Genomic DNA, 20,876 nt, shown 5'->3' with positions numbered 1-20,876 from the left:
TGTTTTAAAAAGCGAGTGAGATGATAAAAAAGCAAAGGTGCTTCGAGGTCTTCAGAAGAAATAAGGTCTAAAGTTCCTGGAGGTCACCTGTGAGGATTTGAGGAGTGCGGTGTGCACTGATGCCCAATATCCTATACGTACTAACAGTTCCCTAGAAGGGGGAGGGGCGGGGCGCAGGGAGGCATCCGGAATATCAGTAGCAACCAGCGCAGGGCAGGACCCATCCCCCGAAGTCCATTCCACTGTGTGCCCCTGAGCACGTGGCTCAGCCCCTCGGGGTCTGCGTCTCTACTTGTGAAATGAGCAGACTGGGCTCGGGGAATCTCCGAGACAAATGCCAGGAAATACAGGGGACTTAAGACTCCCGCGGAGGTGCTGCAAGGAGGCTCCCAGGGTGAACGAAGTGTATTAGGGTCCTCGCCCAGGAGCAGGATTCTCAGACCTTTTTCTGGGTCCTTTCAAAGTGGGGGAGGGGGGGACAAAAATTACATGAGTCCTAGCTCCAGGACTTTGAGTCGGTTCTTTTTATAATTGCTCTAAAGGAACGCAGAGGAGAGGTCGTGCGATGGGGAGCATTCCTCTGGCGCAACTCTGATTCTTAGAAGAGGGACTTCCTCGCACCGGAGCCCACTTCTCCCTGCCCTCCCGGTGCAACTGTCGTATTTTGAAAGATTTCCGGGGCGATCTTGTACAGCAGCGTGCGGACGGGTGTGTTTTCAAATTCTGTATAGCGGTTGGAGGCTGGGAAAGGACACTCCACGTAACACTTGCTAATAGAAACGCGGGGCGTTCTGGGAGCGGCTTCTCCTTAGCGAGCGCGCGGGGCCACGGATTGGGGTCTGCCGGCCCCTGTACGGTTGCGCGGAACCGCAACGCCGCTGCGCAGGGCGAGGGCGCGCGCGTCGACAGTCCCAGGGTCCTGCCCCCGCGGCCCCAGCGCTTCCCCTGTCTGGGGTTCACAGCCTCCCCGCTGGGGAAGTTCAAAAAGAGGAAATCCCCTGCAGTCCTGTGACAGAAACGACATTGCCAAATCAATGACTTGGGTGTGCGTCGTTGGTTTGCCCCAGAAGGGGAAGGGTGAACCGCAGGCGCCCCAGGAGCGCTCCGAAGCCAGCTGGCAGGCGAGGCGGGGTCGCCGGGTGCACGCCCGCTCGCCGGAGGAACGGGAAACGCAGCGCTGGCGGTGGCGGGAGAGTCACTGGCCAGGTGGCACCTCCGGGACGCGCTGGCCTGTGTTGAGCTCCGGGCGGGGCTTTCAGAGCGCGCGGTGCGGGACAGCGCGCTGCAGTTTGGGGACCTGTTTTGCTGCGGGTGTTCTCCACTCCCGCGGAGGGAGGGGCGAGGTCCCGGTCCTCCTCCGCGGCCCCGCCCACCCGGCCGGGCGGGACGCCGGGGCGTGGGCAAAAGTGGAACCTGGGGGCCACGCCCCGCGGGCTCCCGGAAGCGCTATGGCGCTGGGCGGGCCGCGGTGTCGCGGCACCAAGGGGACTTGGGGACGTAAACCCACTGCCCCCAGCGCCCTCGGGGCTCCCCGCGCGGGCATGGCGCGCAGCCTCCGGAGCTGGCTAGGCAGCTGCCTCCTGGTGTCAGGTAAGGCCCCGCGTCTAAGGGTCCCGGCCGGGCGGTCCCGGGGCGCAGGCTCCTCCTCTGCAGGGCTGGCCACCTGCTCGGGCCCGGATCCGCAGGGGCGTCCCCACAGGCGCGCTTGGGAACCCGAGGGGAGTGCGACGTCGGGCAGTGAAGACCCCAAAGGGCTCGCCCCCTGAGCGCACCCCGTGGGCCCCCTGGAAGGAACCGGTGCCCGGTAGGCCTCCCTGGCCTCCCACTCAGCGCTCAGCACCCCAGCATCTGGATTCTTCCGCCTCAACTCCAAGTCTGTGGCTTCTGAGTTCTAAAGCCAGGGAGTCCTTTCCTGCCACTGTGAAAGGGCAGAAAGTCCGTCCTCTTGGCTGGCAGAGCCACACACCAGACCCCAGAACTGCAGGAGGGACATACTGCCTACTTGATCATAAATGGCGCCGTGAGGGAACGGGAGCCCCAACTCCCTGATGGCGACTAGGTGGCAGATTCCAGGGGGCAGAGTCACAAGGCACTGGGGGTTAGGGGTTCAGGGCCGTGCTGGGAGCCATCTCTCCAGGGGTGGAGGACAGCTCTGAGGTCTGTCCCCGCGGTCTCGTGGGAGGGTAGGGGGGTGGTGGGGAGGTCATTCCACCTTCGGGCTCAGGAGCTGGCACCTGACGTAGGTCCAGGCGTTCTCTTGAGCCTGCAGAGGACCTGACCTTGTGACCATCCATCGGGTCCGGGCCGCTGTCAGCTGCAGCTCTGGGGGGTGGCTGGTGGTCTGGGGGAAAGACCGGGTGTCTGGGGGAGGCGGAAAGCGAGGTGACCCCTAGACCCGGGATTTGAAACTGACTGTGAGGGCAGCCGTGAGGACCCTCCTCCAAACCCCCTGCCCCGGTGCACGCGGCCACGGACCCTCCCTCTCGGACGGACGCCTCCCGGCTGCCGGCCACGCTCCCCGGCGCTGTCCTTCCCTCGGCTGCTTCCGCCCCGGCTCTCCCACCTTGGCCAGGACCAAGTTCACAGCCAGGCCCTCTCCTGTCCTTCCCTGCACCACCCCCCACCCCCCCAGGGGGACACCAGCAGCCCCTGGCACGGGCTCCCAGCCTCGGGCCCTGGCTCAGACCCCCATCTCCGCCGGCCGAGCGGTGCTGGGTCCGGGACGGTTTCTCGTGCACGTCCCTCTTCCTTTGCACGTGTTTGACCTTTTCTACCGACGCGTCCGAACGTGGCCTCCGTCTCCCGCCCAGATCTGCCCGCAGTGCCTGAGACCCTGTCGTCTGGCTGTCCCTGCCATGGCCCACGGTCACCCGCCGCCTGACGTGGCTAAACTGGGACCCTCGCTCTCCCCGCCCCCGCCCGACGGCCTCAGGTGCCCAAGCCAGGGGTGGAGGTCAGGTTCTGCTTCTCCACAGCAAGTGCATCCGAAAGCGCAGGGGGCACGCCTCCTGCCCACCTCACAGCTTTCCGTCCCCGCCCGCGTGCCCATTGGAGGACAAGGGGCCGTAGGAAACCCGCGTGTCGGATGTGGTCGTTTTCTCGGACGGCCTTTTTGAGGGAAAAAAGCTGCAAATGTCTTTCCCTTTCTTTTCACAGCATTAGGAATGGTCCCTCCTCCTGAAAACGTCAGAATGAATTCAGTTAACTTCAAGAACATTCTAGAGTGGGAGTCTCCTGCTTTTCCCGAAGGGAATCTGACTTTCACGGCTCAGTACTTCAGGTGAGTCTGGGGCGTCCTTGGCAGGAAGGTGCCTGAGGACGGTGGCCGAGGCCGGTCCCTGTGCGGGGCCACAGGAGGGAGTCCGACTGCCGTCGCCCAGGCGACTGTGACAGCCCACGGGAGCCTCCCTGCTGGCCTTTTCCTTTCTGTCCCGGCAGCTCTGTGAACACACTGTGCTCTGGAAGGGGACGGGTGACGTTCCTTTCACTTCGTCTTACGATGGCGCGAGGCTGGACCATCGCAGGGGAGGCGGGAGGCAGAGACATTTTATCACCTGGGCGTGGAGGTCCCCGCGCAGTGGTGGCCTGTGACAAAGCAAACGTGTCGGTGTTTCTTTTGAGAACACCGTTGCTGACACCAGCCCCCGTTATCAGAGGGGTGTTGCTAGATGCCAGCCATATGCGGGAGGAAGCCATCCGAGGAAATGGAGGCCCGGTCAGCACGCCCCTCGTGCCCCCAGCAGCCCCCTCCCCACAGAGCACAGGGCTCGCCCCTGTGCCGTGGGCGCCGGAGTTTGCGTGCTGGGTGCCCGGTGCTGCCCTGCCTGCGTCTTGAGGGTGAACGTAAGGGGAAAAGCTCTGTGTCCTGGAAACATCGGGGACTCACGCAGGGAGGGAGGGTGCGTGTCAAAGACATCACCGCCAAGGTGCCCGGACCTCCCGGGGCCTGTCCTGCCTGGAGGGGTCTCAGCAGCCTGCCACTGCACGCCATGGGCTGGACAGCAGGTGACACACCTTTATGCCAGGTGCAGACGGCAGCAGGCCACCTGCTTCCAGTGTGACTCACGTGCACAGGCAGGCAGTCCCTGCGGGGGAGGGGGGGAGGGGGCAGGAGGAAGCGTGGGGCCCAGAGTCCCTCCACCCCGCGCCCTGCTCACGCAGCTGGCACTCACTGCACAGACGCGGCCAAGGCCCGCCGAGTCCGGGAAGAAGTGCAGAGCCGAATGTTTTCCACGGTTTAGTTTGAGAGAAGAAGTCCGAGCTGACAGAACGTTTCAAAATTTCCAGTGCAATACAAAGAACGTCCTGACAACCTACATCCAGATTCACCCGTCTGGGGGGGTCGCCAGGTGTTCCCCCGTCTCCCACCTCGTGCCCGTTGCCCCTTCACAGTTCTCTGTGTGTTTCCCGCGAGCGAGGGCAGTGTGCGCAGCTGCGCAGCCACCCACAGGTGCTCGGGGGGTCGCGCTGACACAGTCCCCTCGCCCGCTCACGGCCCCGTCCGCTTCTGGGCACCTGCCCCGGCCTGAGGGGGCGCCGTGCTGCGGCGGGGTTTTCTCCTGCCGTTTCCAGCGCTGACTGCCCTTGTCACATCGCCTCTGCCCCCCGCCCCCGGTCGCCTGGCCGTAGAGATGTCACTTCCCTCCCTCTGTCCCCCCCCCCAGCCCCCGGGGCTTATTTGTGGTGTCCGTGCCTTGTCCTGGTAGTAGAGGGTTGGGTTTGGACGTGAGATTTTCCAGTGACTTCCCAGTCTCCTCGGTGTGGAAGTGCCCAGGACACAAAACCATGCTGGGGGTGTCCTTGGGGGAGAAGTCTGTTCCAGAAAACTCTGACTAGTCCTCTGTGGCTCTGTCAAAGCTTTGCTTAGACTCGCGCCTGAGTGGTTGCACTGGGCAGGGGTGCCGGAGGAGGGGCACCTCAGAGCACGTGCGACTGGTTTTATAAATAAGTAAATGCGTGTGTGTTTCTGTCAATCCTCACTTGAGGACGTGCGTACTGATTTTAGGGAGAGGGGAAGAGAGGGAAGGGAGGGAGCAGGGGAGAGAACCATCAAAGTGAGAGAAACACCGACTGGTTGTCTCTCATAGGCTCCCTGACTGGGGACGAAACCCTCAATGCAGGCATGCGCCCTGCCCAGGAATTGAACCCGTGACCTTCCGGTTCGCAGGGCGACGCTCCAACCCACTGAGCCACACCGGCCAGGGCTGTATTTGTGATTTCCATATGGAAACATCTGAAAAACATTACATGTAAATGTGGGGAGCGATCATATTGCCTATTTAATGGGGAGGAAGATATTCTGGACGTGATAAAACACCTCATAAAAAAGAGGCGTTACGTGGAAGAGCTGTGGAAGTACTTGGTGTTCCAGCCGACGGGCCCATGTGTTTGCGTGAAGGAGGGGGGCCCCAGGAGGAACCCCGCTCAGGGGGCCGGGCCCTGGAATTTGCGGACCGTGGGACGTGAGGCGGCCACGGGGCTGGCTGATCGGCGCGAGGCCTGCGGTGCGGTGAGTGGGAAACCTGGGTTGCGAGTGGCCGTGAGCCCGCTCAGCTCTACCTGCTCTTCGCAAGGGGTCGCCCCACATCTCACCCAGCCCCCAGTCGGGCGTGCGTGGTGCCCGGAGCCGCGGGCTCACAGTCAGGCCGACCCGCGTCCCGTCGGCCGAGCTCCTAGGGCCGTCCACGCCTGCGTGTCATCTGCACAACCAGAGGGTGACACTGAGAACACAGGCGGCACCACGCCGGACACCAGCTGCCCCGCCGTGTGAGCCATCGGTGTGCGCGTCAGCGCCTGCCTTGTCACCTCTGAGCTCAGCCAGCCGCAAGGGCTGCGGCGCGGCCTCGGGAAGTTGTGCCGGGGAACCAGTCGGACAAAGTCCGCGCTGTCGGCAGGACGAGAGCCCGGCTCTTCGGGGCTCAGGGGGAGCGGATCCCGCCTGCGGAGGCTGCGGGTGGTCAGGTCGCGGGCAGCTGCGGGGTGTCCAGACCCCTCGTTGCTTCTTCCACTTCGAGCCCCTCCCTCCGTCCCTCCCTCCCTCCCTCCCTCCCTCCCTCCCGCGGCTGGTGTCCGGGCTGGAGCTCCACGCATTGTGTCCCGTCTTTCCAGCGTGACAGCAGTGACTCTGGTCACGTATAGGATGTTACGCCAAGTCGTCATCGACTCGGGGCGGCTGGCCTGTGTCTGCCGATACCGCGCGAGCCGCGTCCCGCAGTCTCAGGCGCCCGGGAGCAGGGCAGGGAGCTGTCTTCGTCCAGGGCAGGGGCGTCCACCCCTCCCCCCCCTTCCGGAGAGACGCGTGCACACGGGGGTGGGAGCGTCCCGGAGAAGCTCTGTGGTGAAGACGGACGCCGCTTCACCCTCGCTCCAACTCCCTGGGCCGTGGAATGGCCTGTTTTTGAAGCGTCTCAAGGATCCTGAGGTCCCGTGGGGCACCGTCTGTGAAACGCTTGTGGAGGATGCGTCCTGGTCGTCACAGTGGGAGACGAAGCGTTTGCACTGCTTCTCCCTCCCGCCCCGCCCCCCCCACCGGCCCCCGCAGCAGGGCCCGCGGCCCCGGGGCCAGGAGGGCAGCGCTAATGGTTTCCTCTTGCCGGCTTTGCAGTTACCGGAAATTCCAGGACGTGTGCGCCGGCACCGCCCTGACCCGCTGTGACTTCTCCGGGCTCTCCAAGTACGGCAACCACACCTTGAGAGTCAGGGCGGAACGGGCGGACGAGCACTCCCAGTGGGTGACCCTCATCTTCTGCCCCGTGGATGACAGTAAGTCCCCTTGTGTTCCGCCCTCTGTGCTGCTGTCCTTGGGCCTCGGTGCTCCCCTCGGGCTGGCCCGCCAGCGGGAGGTCACCGGGTGCCCGCCCGCCCGCCGAGGGGAGGATGGACTCATGCAGGGCGCTGAGGGAGCCTGCAGCGGAGGGCGTGTGGCCCTCGAGAAGTTCTTGGGGTGTGGCCGATCCCGACCGGCAGCATCCATCGCTGCTGGGGATGCTCGTCGAAGCACGAGAAGAACATGCACGCAGACAACCGAGTCCTGTGGGGGAATAGGGACGGAACGGCCACTCTCTCTGGGGAGAGCGCCCCGTTTGCCCGCCCGAGCGGGCTTTTATGAAGAATTCAGACACGGTTTGTGGATTACAGCCTGGCCGGGAAGATCAAAAGGAATAGGTAGCTTTCAAAGGGACTGACAGATCTCCCGCTGGGATTCTGGGCTGAGATTTTGGGGTTTTATCACTTAAGAAGGCTAGTCCCGTTTCCTGCCTGGGCCTGCATACTCTCATTCGAGAGCATCCTCCAGCAAGCAGGTCTCACAGGATCTTTCGTATTCTATGTCCCAGGCCTGATGACCCCGGGGGTCTGCCGACTCTGGTCGGGGCTGCACCACCCCTGCTATTTCTGCAGGCCTGAGTCGGGCAGAGGAGACAGAGCCAGCCGGGAGACTTGGATTTCTCACAACTAAGAACAAGGACTCAAGCTTTGACAAAGCCGAGGGGGCAAGGGTCGATGTCCATCACCCCTTCATTTCCACAGCCCCCTGAGTCTCTCCCCTGAGGGCATTCCCACGTGATCGCGTCTGTCTTAGGTTCATTCTCTTTCCTAGAGAATTGTTACCCGTCATCGACTGCCGATCATGCACAGGGAGCCAGGAGTTACAACAGGCAGCGTCCACGCCAGGGAAATGAGTTTTGTCTCCTCAGTGTCTCCTGGTCCGGAGGTCTCTCATTCAGCCTAAGTCACAGGGGGGTCACAGTTCCTGAGACCAGGCAGGGTGGACCCCAGCAGTGGGGGAGCCAGGATGGTCAGGGAGTGAGGGAGTTAAATGTAAATGTAATACCTGTAGTGCCGCGGGGGGAGCAGCAGTTGGGGCCAGCGCCGTGAACGAGGAGGTCTGGAATGGCCCACGCATGGCCTGGCGCCGCTCAGCCACAGGGGTGCCCTCTGGGACACGCGTCAGTGGTGGGTCACCACACGCGTGCAAGCATCTCGGGCGCTTTGGCAGGCCCGGCGGGGCCAGCCTGCTGCTCACCCACCCAGGCCATGAGCTCCAGCCCAGTTGCCCCCAGGCCGCAGGCCCGCGCACAGCCCATCTGCGGGTCAAAGGGCAGAGCGCTCCAATAGGCCGACTGGTTGGCCCGGTCACAGAAATAAACGCCGACGTTTTTTTTGTTTGCTTTTTTGTTTTGTTTTGTTTTGTTTTTTTAAAGGGTTATGAGTACTGTTTTTTTTTTAAGATTTTATTTATTTTTAGAGAGGGAAGGGAGGGAGAAAGAGAGAGAGAGAAACGTCAATGTGCGGTTGCTGGGGGTCGTGGCCTGCAACCCAGGCATGTGCCCTGACTGGGAATCGAACCTGCAACACTTTGGTTCTCAGCCCACGCTCAATCCACTGAGCTATGCCAGCCAGGGAACGCCGACCTGTTTGAAGTGTGATTTCTGATCGCCGTTTTGCTTTGTTCTCGCGTTTGCAGCCGCTATCGGACCTCCCGGGGTACACGTAGAGGTGGTTGCCAACTCTTTACAAGTACGGTTCTTGGCCCCCGGGATTGATAAGGAGCATGGAACCTGGACCATGAGGACCTTCTACGACTCGTGGGTTTACAACATGCAGTACTGGAAGAACGGCTCCGACGACACGGTGAGCGGTGAGCCAGGCAGGCCCTGCGCGTCTCAGGCGTAGCTCCCCGTCCTCGTGACCATGGAGGGAGGGGGTGAGGGGGCCACGTAGGCAGGGTCTCACAAGGTGGTGGCAGCTTAGGGTCCAGAGGACCCGAGGCCTGGTCTTCTGAGCGCCCGAAGCACCCCCCCCCCATCTAAAGGCTGATCGGTGGCCCTGACCCATGCCTCCCAGGCCCCGAGGAGACACGTAGAGCAGACGTCCAGGGCGGGTCCCGTGTCGTGTCATGCAGGCCGGTCTTCCTGAGAAGGGAAGTCGCGGGAGAAGGCAGAGCTGACTCAGCGAGTGCCGGGGAGCTGGGAATCCGCTGAGTGAGGCAATCGGCTGAGGGACTGGGGTTTCCTGGCAGCAGCCCTAAGCCCCTCCCCCACCCGACCCCCAAGAGTCAGATCCACCGTCAGGCAGCCCCTCCCCCGGATGCTGGATGACCAGCGTGTCCTTTTACCTGTTGGGGCCACTTTCCCGCGTTGCTCTCCTCCTTGTCGGGGTTCAGCTCCTCCAAACACGGGGGCTGGGCATGCAGAGACCCGCCGGAACGCGGCCTCGGCCACTGTGCCTGGCCTCACTTTGCTTCCTCGTGTCTGCCAAATGGGCTAACAACCCGCTTCCTTAATAAACAAGGGGTGGCCTGCTCCACGGGCCTGCTGGGGTGGTCGAGGTCGCGGTGAGAAAACAGACTTGCCGTGTGGCCCAGTGCGCACGGCCGGCAGCCGGGGCCCCAGCCCCGGCCCCGTGCGGGCGTGGGCAGGCCGCCGTCATTGGTCCCCCCCGGACAGGCCCTGTTCTTGTGCTCAGCGCGTGGGGCCGAGTGTCCTTGGTGGCCGTGCCTGACTCACACGTGTGTTATGTACGTGGCCTTGCGTCTGTGTCATCTCCTCTACGTCAGAACGTTGATTTTCGTCACCTGCTCCTCAAGCGTTTTGGAGGATAGAGTTGCCCACGTGCACTGTCGCAGGACGACGCAGTTAAATCTGCACACACACACTGCAGAGCCCCCACGGAATCTCAGGTTCACTTCACCCCCGCCCCAGAAAATGCTCCGTGGAATGATGGGAGATGTCCACCTTCCTCGAAGACCCGGCCGGGTGGCCCGTAGTTCGGCCCCCGGGAGAAGTGTGTCTGGAAAGCAACACAGAATGATACGCCTTATGGTGGCTCATTAGGTGGGGGTGTCTCTGCTCTGCTCTGAGGTGTGGAGCTGAGACGGGGCTCACCTGCTCAGAGAGGGTGCGGTGGACTCTGGCTCAGGGCTGGAGTCCACGGCCAGTGGCCCGAGGGCCTCCGAGTGTCTGGTGAGCTTCTTATCTCGAACACGCCCACAGGACGGGCATCTGCTCACCTGTTCACCCCACTCCTGGGCCCTTGGGGTGCCGTGCCTGCGGTGTTGCGAAGACTGGTTTACATGGGCTATCGGCTGAATGTTTGGGCCCCCCCCCAAATTCCTGGTTGACACGTGATCCCAAATGCAATGGTCCTAGGAGGGCAGGGGTGAGGCCACGAAGGCCGAGCCCCGTGAGGGAGGTTCCTGCGTGTAGGAAGGAGACCTGGTCGCGTGAGGGCTCATCGAGGAAATGGGCAGCCGGGAAGCGGGAAGGGACCCTGGGCAGACCTGGGTCTGGACGTCCAGCCTCCTGGTTCCGGAACCGCCCAGTCTGGGGTGTCCTGCCCCAGCCGCCAGAGAGGGGCTCGGAGAAGGCGGTTCTCTCTGGGACGCCAAGGCTTCCTCCCGAGCGGGCGCCCGCCAGGCTACGGCCTAAACTCGCAGCGGAAAAGGCGCTCAGAAATCCTGCCGCTTCCCGAGGGGGGAGGCGAGAAGATCGCCCCGGAAGCGCCACGGGGTGGCCGGGCAGAGCAGCGAGCGAGCGGGCACCCCTGGGCGGCCTCCCCCGCCCGCCGCCTCTGGCCGCTCTGCGAGGGGGGCGGGGGGCTGCGGAGAGAGCGCCGGGAGGTTCCGAGGGTTCCCTGGAAGTGCGAGACGGGGGTCTGGGGGACGCTCTTGTTCCTCGTTATCGGAAGGCGTCCCGCGCTCGCCCGCAGCGAATGTAGCTCCTCGCACGCACGAGACAGGGGTGTCGGCCACAGGGCCACACACCCCGTCCCCGGAGAACAACAGCCAGTCGCTGAAGGAAGGAGGCGCCTCTGTTCTCTCTGTGCGGAAGGCGCTCTTCCTGTAACAGACCGTACGTGGGACTCTCCCGTAAGGGCGTCCCCCCCCCCCCCCCCATGGAGGAGACCCAAGTGGGGGATGCTCCCGGTTCCCTTCATTCCACCGGAAACGACTCCGGATTCTCACGTTCGGGAATCCGTCATCAGCCGTGATATCTTACGTTCAGACGGAGGGGACCAGGGAGCCCCCGCCCCCGCGCAGGTGTGGCGTGTGCCGTCCGGGTGAGGCGGCCGCCCCAGGGGGGCAGCCCAGGGGGCCCGAGGGGAGGAGAGACCGGGGGAAGCCCAGGCAGCCGGCGCCGGACACACGCGCTTGCCTTGGCGAGGAGGGGACAGCGGGTCTCCCTGTAGACGACCACCCGGGGGGAGGGTCGCTCGGGCTGCTGCCCCAGAACGCCGCCGACCGGTCCCCCGGGATCCGGAGCGTGTCGGGTCCAGGTTCTGGGGGCCGGGAGGCCGAGACCAGGGGGTGGCGGGGCCGTGCCCGGAGGCTGGGGGCCTCTGCCCCCAGGCCCCCCTCCCAGCTCCCAGCGGGGCTGGCGGTCTCAGCTCCCGGGCCCGTGGGAGCATCGCCCGGACCACTGCCCCGCCGTCTCCCTGTGCGTCTGTGTCAAAGCTCTTCTCTCCGTAAGGACGCCCGTCAGGTGGTGGTGGGGAGGGGGGATTCAATGCATGCAACCAGTGCATCTTTTTAAAAGAGGAATGGGGCGGCTTGCATGCCCTTTAACCTGGGGAGCGCAGGCAAGGAGCTGTTTGTGAGGGCCACAGCCAGCCCCCGCCCGCCCCTCGGAGCGGACATGGACACGACCTGGGAGAGGGGGGCTCCCTCGTCCTCCCCCCTGAGCCCGACATCCAGGTGCAGTTGGAGAGTGTGTGTGGGGGGGCGGGGGGAGACGATGATGTCCCCTCACTGTGGAGCCGGGCCCTTACTTTGGTCTCCGTCCCCAGCACACAGTGGCTTGCCAGCGTGACTTCGAGGTCCTGCGGAGCCTGGAGCCCCAGACCACGTACTGCGTCCGCGTCCAAGGGTTTCTCCGCGACCAGAACAAGTCCGGGGCGTGGAGCGAGCCCGTGTGCCAGCAGACCTCCGGTGCCGGTGAGTCGGGGTGGGGCCGCGGCCCCTCTCGGGCGCGGTAAGCGGCTTCCCAGGCCCCGGCGCCTACGAGGCTCGGGAGGCTGCCCAGAGGTCGCCGGTCCAGCTCAGACCCCCGCCCAGGGCGGCCCTGACCAACGGGCCTCGTGCTGGGCGGAGAGGCAGCACACTGGCTCTTGGCATGAAGGGACGGACAGACGGACAGACGCCTCCCGTCCGGGGCGCTGAGGCCAGCCCCCGTGCGCCGCCTGCTCTCCGCTCAGCCTGCCCTCCCAGGCTCCCTGAGCCGAGTCCCGTCTGTCCCCCCCCGCCCCCCCCCCCGAGACCACCAGCAAAGGCTGCTGTCTCCAGCTCCTTCAGACACGTGATGGGAAGGGGCAGGTTCTAGAACCCAGTCACTCCAGCAGGCGAGGCTGGTGTCGGGGGTGATCGTGACGTGGGTGTCGGGACCTCAGCACCGAGACCCCCAGGGAGCCTCCACGGTGGTGGTTTCTTAAGGAACACGGGAGGGAAGGAGGGTGGGGGGCGGGTCCCCGTAGGCCTGGACCCTGAGTGTATTCCCGCGCAGACACTGCACCGGTGTGGCCAGGGTGACAAACTCGTGGCCAGCTGTCTGCACACCCGGGCCTTGTGTCACCCAAAGGCCGCATCAGAGGCTCAGCCCGCTCAGGCCAAGGGGGGGTGAGGGCAGACATGTCCCTCCCGGCTGTTTCACTTGCTGGGCCCTTCTGGGAGCAAGGCCCGGAGCTGGGGCCAGGGAAACGCAGGGGAGGGTGACAGAGAACGCCCCGAGAGAGGCCCTGGCCCCCTGGCCTCTTTGCCAGCCGTGTGCCGGGGCAGATCCCACGAACTGCCCTGCTGTGTTCGCCTTAATTCATCGTTCCTGTGCAGCCGGCGCCTCCCGAGTGCTGGCTCTGTCGCTGGACTCAGTTCCCCCCGAGTTCGCTTCCTCTCGCCCCCCGATCGGCCGGGGGAGCTCCGGGCCCCTCACCCGCGTGCCCAGGCTGCTCCCGTCCCAGGACACATTTCCCTCCCACCTGCTGGCCGCCCCCCCACCCCCCGTGCTTCCTTCCGCATGCGGGGCGCTGCTCCGGAAGCTGCTGTTTCCTTGTCCCCACCTGGTCGGGAGGGGCGCGGGCAAGTACCCGCTGAAGCCGATGCCCGCCCGTGTGGAGAGCAGCGTTGCGCACCTGGGCTCCGCATTCTGGGGTCGTTCCCAAGATGAGAGCCCCGAGGCCCCGCGTGCGCGGCCAGGACGGCGGTTCCCCCTCGGGGAGGCCGCCCCGCGCCCTGCAGACCAGCATGCTGAGCACGGTGGCTCCTTCCACGCCTTTCTGGAGGACTAGCAGCGCCAGCCCATAACGTGCCGTGATTTACCAGCAAGGAACTCAGTGCGAAAAAGAAAAGGCAGCCACTTGGAACAAATTTCTTTTATTTTTTAGGTGGTTTTTTGTTGAAGATTTTATTTATTTATTTGTAGAGCAGTGGGAGGGAGGGAGAAAGAGAGGGAGGGGAACACCAACCTGCCAGAGGAACCTCAGTCGGGTGCCTCTCGCCCACCCCCTACCGGGAACCTGGCCCAAAACCCAGGCACGTGCCCTGACCGGGAATTGAACCGCTGACCTTTCAGTCCACAGGCTGGTGCTCAGTGCACTGCGCCCTGCCAGCCAGCTCTCAGGGCCGGTTTCTTTTTGGTGCTGTAACGTCATTATTTTCAGTTGCCGCCCTCACCCCTTTCGAGGGTGTGTGGGCGGCCCCTTACTCATTCCCTCCGGAACGGCCGTGCTTTTTCTGCCGACCAGCCTCGGCCTCACGGGCTGCGGCTCCCGTAGCTCCCTGGTTGTTGGTGTTCGCCCTCTTCTTTCGTGAGCACGCGGGGCGCGGCCCGAGCCAGGGGCCTCCCTGTCCCCAGCGCGACCTGCAGCAAGGTCGGAGCCGCTCTGCCCTCGCCACAGCTGGTTTCTCGGGAGACTGCAAAGCCTCGTGGGAAGTGAAAGGTCTTGCTGTCTCTCTGGAGGGGGCTCTGCTGGCCCTCCTTCCTCCTCCTGCCACCACCACCCCCCCGCCCCGAATCCGGGCCGAGGTCCACGGTCAGTGGCTACGTGGACCCGCCCGAGCCCCCTTCCGCGGCGTGAGCTGGTGGAGCCCGTCGGCAGCGGCTGTGAGCAACAGAAGCCAGCCTCCAGGGTGCGCGCCGCCTGCGAGCGGGGCCCTGGGACCCTCTCTGCGCTTCTCTCCCTCGCCGTGTTGCTCTCGGGAGCCCCCCCTGTGCTTGGGCCCGGGTCCCCCCCGGGGCCCCGTCCTGCTGGGCGCACTGCAGCCCCTGACGTGGGAACCGTCCCTCTCTCCTGTCCGCACCCGCCGGCCGTTCCCCCAGACCCTTGAGAACGGCCTGGTTGTCCCCGGTCCCATCCTTCCCCGCCGTGAACTCCAGCACGGCATGACGCGGGGCGAGTCCTAACCTGCTGGAGGCTGGGGGGGTGGGGGTGCTCAGCAGCGCCCAGCACGGAGCTCAGTCTCAGTGCATGTCGGACGCCACCACAGTCACTGATCCCGACAGTGCTGAAGCCCCATTTTAGGGATCCCCAAGGTTTATGTCGAGAAACGCGGCGTGAGCCGTACAGGGTGACCAGACGGGGCAGTTTCTCAAATATCTTGGGGCTGGACGGGACCCCCCATTCCCTGACGAAAACCAAACATTTCGTAAAAAGAAAGGAAAAGTAGGCCCCGTTGAAAACCGGCTTCTGCCAGACATCTCTGTAGAGTCGTCTGCACACGGTCGTCCCATTCCGGCCTCACGACCCGTGTGCGGGGGAGCTTCGCGAGGGTCTTCCCTCCCGCAGAGAGGAGCGGGGAGGCTGGGGGGGAGGCTCGGGGGCGGGGGCCGACCTGCCCAGAGTGGCTCAGCTGGTGAGCGAGGGAGGGCCGGCCGGGCTGAGCGCAGGCGGTCTGTGCCGGGGACGCCCGCCCGCAGGTTGATCTGTGGGGTGTGCGGGAGGGCGCGACATCCCTGTGGATAAAACGGAGGGGCGGGGTGCCGGCAGCGCGGCGGCTGCGACGACAAGGTCAAGAGCCTTTGCAGAGAGGGTGTAGGTGAAGAGGCTCTCCCCTGAGGCTGCCCCTGACAGGGGACCCGAGTCCTCGCTCATGGTTCTCTGTGTGAGTGTGCCAGCAGCCCGGCCGGGAGGGAGATCGGGGAGGGCGGGGCTTGTCTGAAGCGCCGGGTCCTGCCAATGAGGGGGAACCTGTCCCCGGACCCCCCTGCTCCCAGGTGGGGAGGACAGCGCTGCGAGGTCACGGCCGGACAAGGACAGGAGGCTGACACCTGCGTCCTCCCCGCAGAAGCAGCCCCCTCCTGGATCGTGGTGGCCGCCGTGCTGGGCGCCGCGGTGTGTGCCACCTGCCTGGTGCTGCTGGGCTGCTCCGCCCTGCTGTGGTGCGTCTACAGGAGGACCAGGCGTGCCTTCTCCCGGGGGAACGCGCTCCCGCAGCACCTGAAGGAGGTAGGTGTGGGGGGGGGGGGCCGGGTGGAGGGGAAACCATGACCGACCGACCGACCGACCGCGTGGAGCTCCCCGCCCCCCCCCCCCCCGAGTCAGGGCCGCCTCGGCCGCGCTGAGGGTTATCCCAGAGGAAGACACGGGTCTGCCTGCCGGGCCCCTCCCGGGGCCTGTGCCCGGCCGGGCCGAAGGGAGGCTCAGAGCTGTGTCCCCAAGGCCACCCCTCCAGCCTGGATGCCCCAGGGGGCCCCCTTGTGCTCTCACTCCCCAGGACACAGGTGCCGAGACGGACGTTTGCATCCGGAGGGCGTAGTGGGGAGCACCCTTGGGGATAGCCCTCTGAGGGTGGAGGGTGGCAGGGCAGTGGGGGCAGAGATGGGGGATGCGGTCCTAGCCGAGGCCTCCGGGAGCCCTGGAGCTGGGCGGCCCCTCAGAGACGTCCCAAGCCGAGGCCAGAGGGCCGGGGAGCCGCTCACCGTGGGCGGGATGTGGGCCTCGCCCGGGAAGGGCTGCCAGCACGGAGGCCCCTGGGGGAGACGCTCAGCTCCTGGCGCCTGAGGGGGACGAGTGCCTCCCTCCCGAAGGGGGTGGGGGCTCCCTGTCGTGTCCACCAGAGGCCACCCCGGGACCACCGGGTCCCCAGTGCAGCTCCTGCCGTGCTCAGCCTTTCCTGGGTGGGCGCGGGAGGGAGGCCAGTGGCACAAGCTCCCACCGCCGTCGGTCTCAGGAGCCCCAGTCACACCCCTGCCCTTGCGCCGCCACTGTCCCCCCGCAGACCCACAGACCCCTGGACACCACCTTGCGTGGCTCTTCCTTAGCTGTGGCCGGGCTGAGACAGGACACCGGGCCCCTCCCCTCCCCTCGGAGTGGAAAACCCAGCCCACTCTGTCCTGCAGGGCCTGGGTCTTCAGGGGCGAGTCCCCACGCTCTGAAGTGTGGGTCACCGGGGCCTCGTCTCTTCCCGCCCCTCTGGCCCTGTTTGCGTCTGGATGTGACGCCGATGTCCGGCGTCGTCCCCACACCGGCCAGCCCACCGACACAGGCTGCCCCCCGGGAAAGGCTCCCGCCCCTGCCAAGAGGCCACCTCCTTGGGGGGGCGGGTCCTGGGGCCGCATGGGGGGCTGGGAGCCCCTCAGGTCCCGCACTCGTGAGAGCTGGGTGACGGGCTCCTGTACCGTGAGGGGGATCAGAGACAGTGACCCCAGGCACGGGTGTTGGGGCGGCTGGAACCTTCTAGCAGGAATGCCAGCCAGAATGCAAGCCCCACGGGGAGCCGAGGATCTGCTGGGGGTGAAAGGCGGGACTCCGCAGCAGGGAACACAGACCACAGACAGGGCGGCCCTTCCCTTGGGCAGAAGGTGCCTGGTGCTCGGCGAGCCGAACGGAAGGAAAGCCGTGCCCCTGCGAGTTTTGCTTGGAGCTCCATCACCCAGGACCCCCGCCTGGCAGGAAAGGACGGGTGGGGCGACGCGCAGACGTGCGGATCGGCGGCCAGAGACCAGGGGCCGGCGCAGCGCGGGGGCCGCCCGTGCGACCGCTCACCTCCGAGGCTGCAGAGCAGACCGCGGGGCCAGCCCCGGGGTGGGTGCCCCAGGGGCTGCTGGAGAAGGACCCGGGGGAGACGCAGGGTGAGCCGGGGAGCCGGGGGCAGGTGAGGCCCCTCAGAAGGAGGAAACAGCCGCGTCTGGCGCAGCACACGGAGCCTCCGCAGCCAGGGCCCGAGCAGGACCCTGAGTCAGGAGCTTTGCTGGGGACGGGGAGAAGCACCGGTGAGGTCCTCTGGACGCGGATGCCTTGGGCCGGCCACCAGCCGCTTCTGTGTGCGTCCGGCCCAGACCCCGGCCCGGCACGCAGCCCCTCTGTCCCTCCCCCCTGCCCCGTGTCCCGGGAGCGTCAACGGCAGCTCCTAGCCCGTTCTCCCGAATCCAACGGGCTGGATCCCAGGGTCTGGGCAGGTTCCTTCCTCCAGCCCCTCCCCCGGTGGGGGCTGCTGCCTGTCCGCACCAGCCGGCAGTGGGGAGCCCGAGGCTGCGTAGACCCGGGCGGAGGGCGGGGGTCCCATCGGAACTGATCCGTTAGAGGCGGGACCCGGAGGGAACGGCCGGAGGCGGCGGGCGGACAACGCCGGGCTCTGAAGGACACGCCTCCATCTTCATCTCACAGTGAAGGTTGGCAGCGCGGGCGGGCCCACGGGGCTGGCAGGTGGGGCCGTGCAGCCGCAGGTGTTTCGGGAACCGCGTATGCACCTTCCTTCGCCGCTGAGAGAGGTCGGACCGCAGCTGCCGCCTGACCGGCCCGCCGCTGGGGGCTACGAGCCCTCAGTGGGTCGGTGTCCATGAAACGCCCGCCACCGGTGTCTTGAATTTCCTAGTGGCCACATTTTTTTGAAAAAAAAAAAGCAAGAGGAGCAGATGAAATTCATTGCCATCTATGTCATATAGCCCCAGATGTCCAAAATATCTCAACATGGAGTCAGTGTTTTAAGAAATTGCTGAAGTGCCTCCTCGCTTGCCGCGTCTGCGGAACGTGGCCGGACGAGCTGCGTCTCAGCTCGCCACCCGTGGCTCGTGGCTGCTGCCCTGGACCGAGCGGGACGGGGTGGGGGTGGGGGAGGGGGGCTGGAACCAGGGGGCGCACGGGGGAGCCCCCAGGAGGGCCCCTCGCTCGGCCGGAGGGCGCACAGGGCAGTCCACTCGTGACTCCGAGACGCACCTCCCAGGCCCGCGGCGCCCCTGCCCGCTGGAGGAAGGACGCCTGGGCCGCGGCCGCGTGACCGGCAGGGGGCCCGCAGTCACGTAGAAAATGAGCTGCAAATGTGTCGTTGCTGTTTCCTAACCGTGGTAAGAGGCACATGACGTGAAGCGTGCCGGCCGACGCTTTGCCTGCAGTCTGGTGACAGTAAGCGTGTGCGTTGCTGTGTGGCCGTCCCCGCCGCCCGTCCCCGCCGCCCGCCCCCAGAGCTGCTGTCTCCCGCCCGAGACTCTGTCCCCAGTGGACGGGAGCTCCCCACTGGGAGCTCCCCACTGCCGCCCCAGCCGCCGCCCCGCCGCTGCCTCCTGTCTCGCCGAGTTTGGCGACTCCGGGTGCCTCAGACAGCGAGCTCATCTCATTTTGCCCTTTTACGGCTTATTTCACCTCATTTCCACCCACGTGGTGACAGGTGTCCGAGTCCCCTCCCCTGTCAGGGCTGAGCGACCCGCACTGTGTGTCTGTCCGTCTGTCCGCACGCCCGTCACCGGACACCTGGCCGTGGTGACGGAAGGCGGGGGGGAGGGCTCCGGCATGCGAGTGTCTCTGCGACCCAGCCTGGGGGTCTCCCAGGTGGCCCCCCCGGGAGCGGAGCTGCTGGCCCTGTGGTCATCGCAGGGTTAACTCTGGGAGAGCCCCTGCATGTTCTGGTCATGTCCCTCCAAAGGGCGTCCCCGGCCGGCCGGGAGCTCCACGTGGACCCCTCGCCAGCCCAGGACAGGACGCGGGGAGATGCAGTGATGACCCACCTTCTCTCTCTCTCTCCCCCTCCCCCTCCTGCAGTTTCTGAGCCAGCCGCACCGCTACAGGCTTCTGTTTGCCTCCTTCCCGTGCGCAGACGGCAGCGAAGTCTTTGACAAACTGAGTGTCGTGGCTGAGCTCCCCAGGGGCGGCGGCGACAGCGGCGGGCAGGATGCAGCCGGGGACGCCGGCAGCCTCGGACCGCCGGCGGGCTGGGACCTGCCCGCCACCTAGTCCCCGAGGAGCGGGCACGCCCTGCATCTCGCCGCCGCCTCGGAGGGCGATCGGAGCGGCCGTCGGGGGCCCGGACGCCCCGGGCCAGGCCCCGTCTGGACCTCCGGGACCCGGGACCACGGCCGGACGGCGGGAGCCAGTCTGAAAGGCTCGCTTGGCGGAAGGACTCCCCGTCCCGGGAACCGGCCGCCTGGTGAAGGCCTCGCCCACCGAGGCTGTCGTTTCGGCCTGCTGGGCTCGCCGCCCGGAGGGACACGTTGTGACTGTGAGAACTGAACACGCCCATGGCGGGGAGTGAAAACGGGTGCTAGGACGTCACACCGGACTGCCGCACCGCGACCCCAGAGACCGCGCCGTGCGGAGGGCCGGCTGCGGGTTCCTGGGGCCTCGCCTCTCGCCCTGTGGGTGCCCCGCGTGCAGCGCTGGCCTCCATTAAAGTTCCACTCCCTGCCCGCGTGTGTTCGAGACGGTGCGTTTGCCCGGTGGGGGTCCCGCAGCCCCTGCCCACTGTCTGTCAGCGGAGAGCCGGCAGGGCCTGGCCACATGGGGCAGGGGGTGGGGGGGTGCACTCCCGGGGCAGGAAGGTGGGAGAGCAGAGGGGCCCCGGGCTCTGAACTCCGCCTCAGCCCGTCCCCAGACTGTGACCGGTCCGTTCCCACCTCCGCACGGACGGACAGACGGACGTGGGGAGGGAAAGACCTGAGGGTGAGCATCTCCACGGAAGACGCCCACCCCGGGGCCCCCGCCCAGCACGCACCCCATAGAGCGCCGCTCAGGACACACAGAACCTCACGGCGCGACTTCGACTCACACACGCAACAAACGTCCCTGCCTCTCGGCCACACGGCTCCGTGACGCCGGTTCGTCACAGGCAGCGCCCCCCCAAATAGGGAAAAGCACTCTTTGACTTGACGTAACATTTTATAAACGGAGCCTCATGGGGTGGGGGCGGGATCAGAAGTCTGTGGACCTTCCTGGCGTTCATTTCCCAGGTCGGTGTTTTCAAATCGTTCTCAGGAACATCGTGAGGGTGTGGCCACCGTATTTCCGGTTCCCAGGTCCCTTGGGGCTGCTCCGAGCCCCAGGGAGAAGCTGGTTCCGTCCCTCCCTGGGGCCCCGCCTGCCGGTGAGGTACAGGGGCCCGTGGGTGCAGCAGGCTCGGGCAGAAGAAAAGGCGATGTCCCAGCAGCCATCCCACGCCGCAGGCCCTCGGGGGTCCCTTTCCCTAACTCAAGCCCGCGTCCCCGTCATCTGTCCGAGGGACGCTCACCCTGCCGCTGCGACCCCTCCCCCTGTCCCCACGCCCTCTCCGCTGCTGTGCTTCAGGCGCGCAGCCCGGGCCCGGCCCCGCAGGACGCCCCTCCGGTGCCCCCAGAGACTCTGCGAGCCCCCCCACGTCACGCCGGGGCTCTCCCGCGCCCCCGCCAGCCTGTCGGTTTCCGGAGTTTGAAGGAGAACCGCGGGCCGGCCTGCAAGAGCAAGAGGGAGCGGTGGGGACTGTCCAGTCCCGGGACCCTTACCCAGCCGGGCGCAGGGGCAGGCCAGCAATGACCTGTCGCCTGTGTGCCTTCCTGGCAGAGGGGGCGACCGAGCACCTGACCGAGCCCCTTCCCCCCAGAGGCGGTCACCCCAAAGGGCTGGGGCCGGGGGGAAGGAACAGGTGAAGCCTGAGATGGGCCGGCTGGAGGCCAGGGGCCAGCAGCATCCTGTCGAGAACGGGAGGC

The 20,876-nt window shown here is 65.9% G+C and overlaps 1 protein-coding gene across 1 annotated transcript; it reads left to right on the top strand.

The window, feature by feature from the left end:
• The first annotated feature begins 1,141 nt into the window (after positions 1–1,141).
• IL10RB (interleukin 10 receptor subunit beta) lies at positions 1,142–19,604 on the top strand. The gene is made up of 7 exons (XM_045852475.1): positions 1,142–1,590; positions 3,157–3,280; positions 6,605–6,762; positions 8,465–8,631; positions 11,785–11,932; positions 15,272–15,432; positions 18,961–19,604. Exons 1-7 carry the CDS (start codon positions 1,449–1,451, stop codon positions 19,150–19,152), a joined length of 1,092 nt encoding a protein of 363 aa, XP_045708431.1. The 5' UTR covers positions 1,142–1,448; the 3' UTR covers positions 19,153–19,604.
• The last annotated feature ends 1,272 nt before the right edge of the window (positions 19,605–20,876 follow it).

The sequence above is a fragment of the Phyllostomus hastatus genome, unplaced genomic scaffold, assembly GCF_019186645.2.
Source record: "Phyllostomus hastatus isolate PE091 unplaced genomic scaffold, TTU_PhHast_1.1 phas_contig_948, whole genome shotgun sequence".
In the NCBI taxonomy this organism is placed as follows: Eukaryota; Metazoa; Chordata; class Mammalia; order Chiroptera; family Phyllostomidae; genus Phyllostomus; species Phyllostomus hastatus.
Note: the sequence above shows the minus strand (reverse complement) of the source record. Positions and strands in the feature narration are given on the sequence as shown.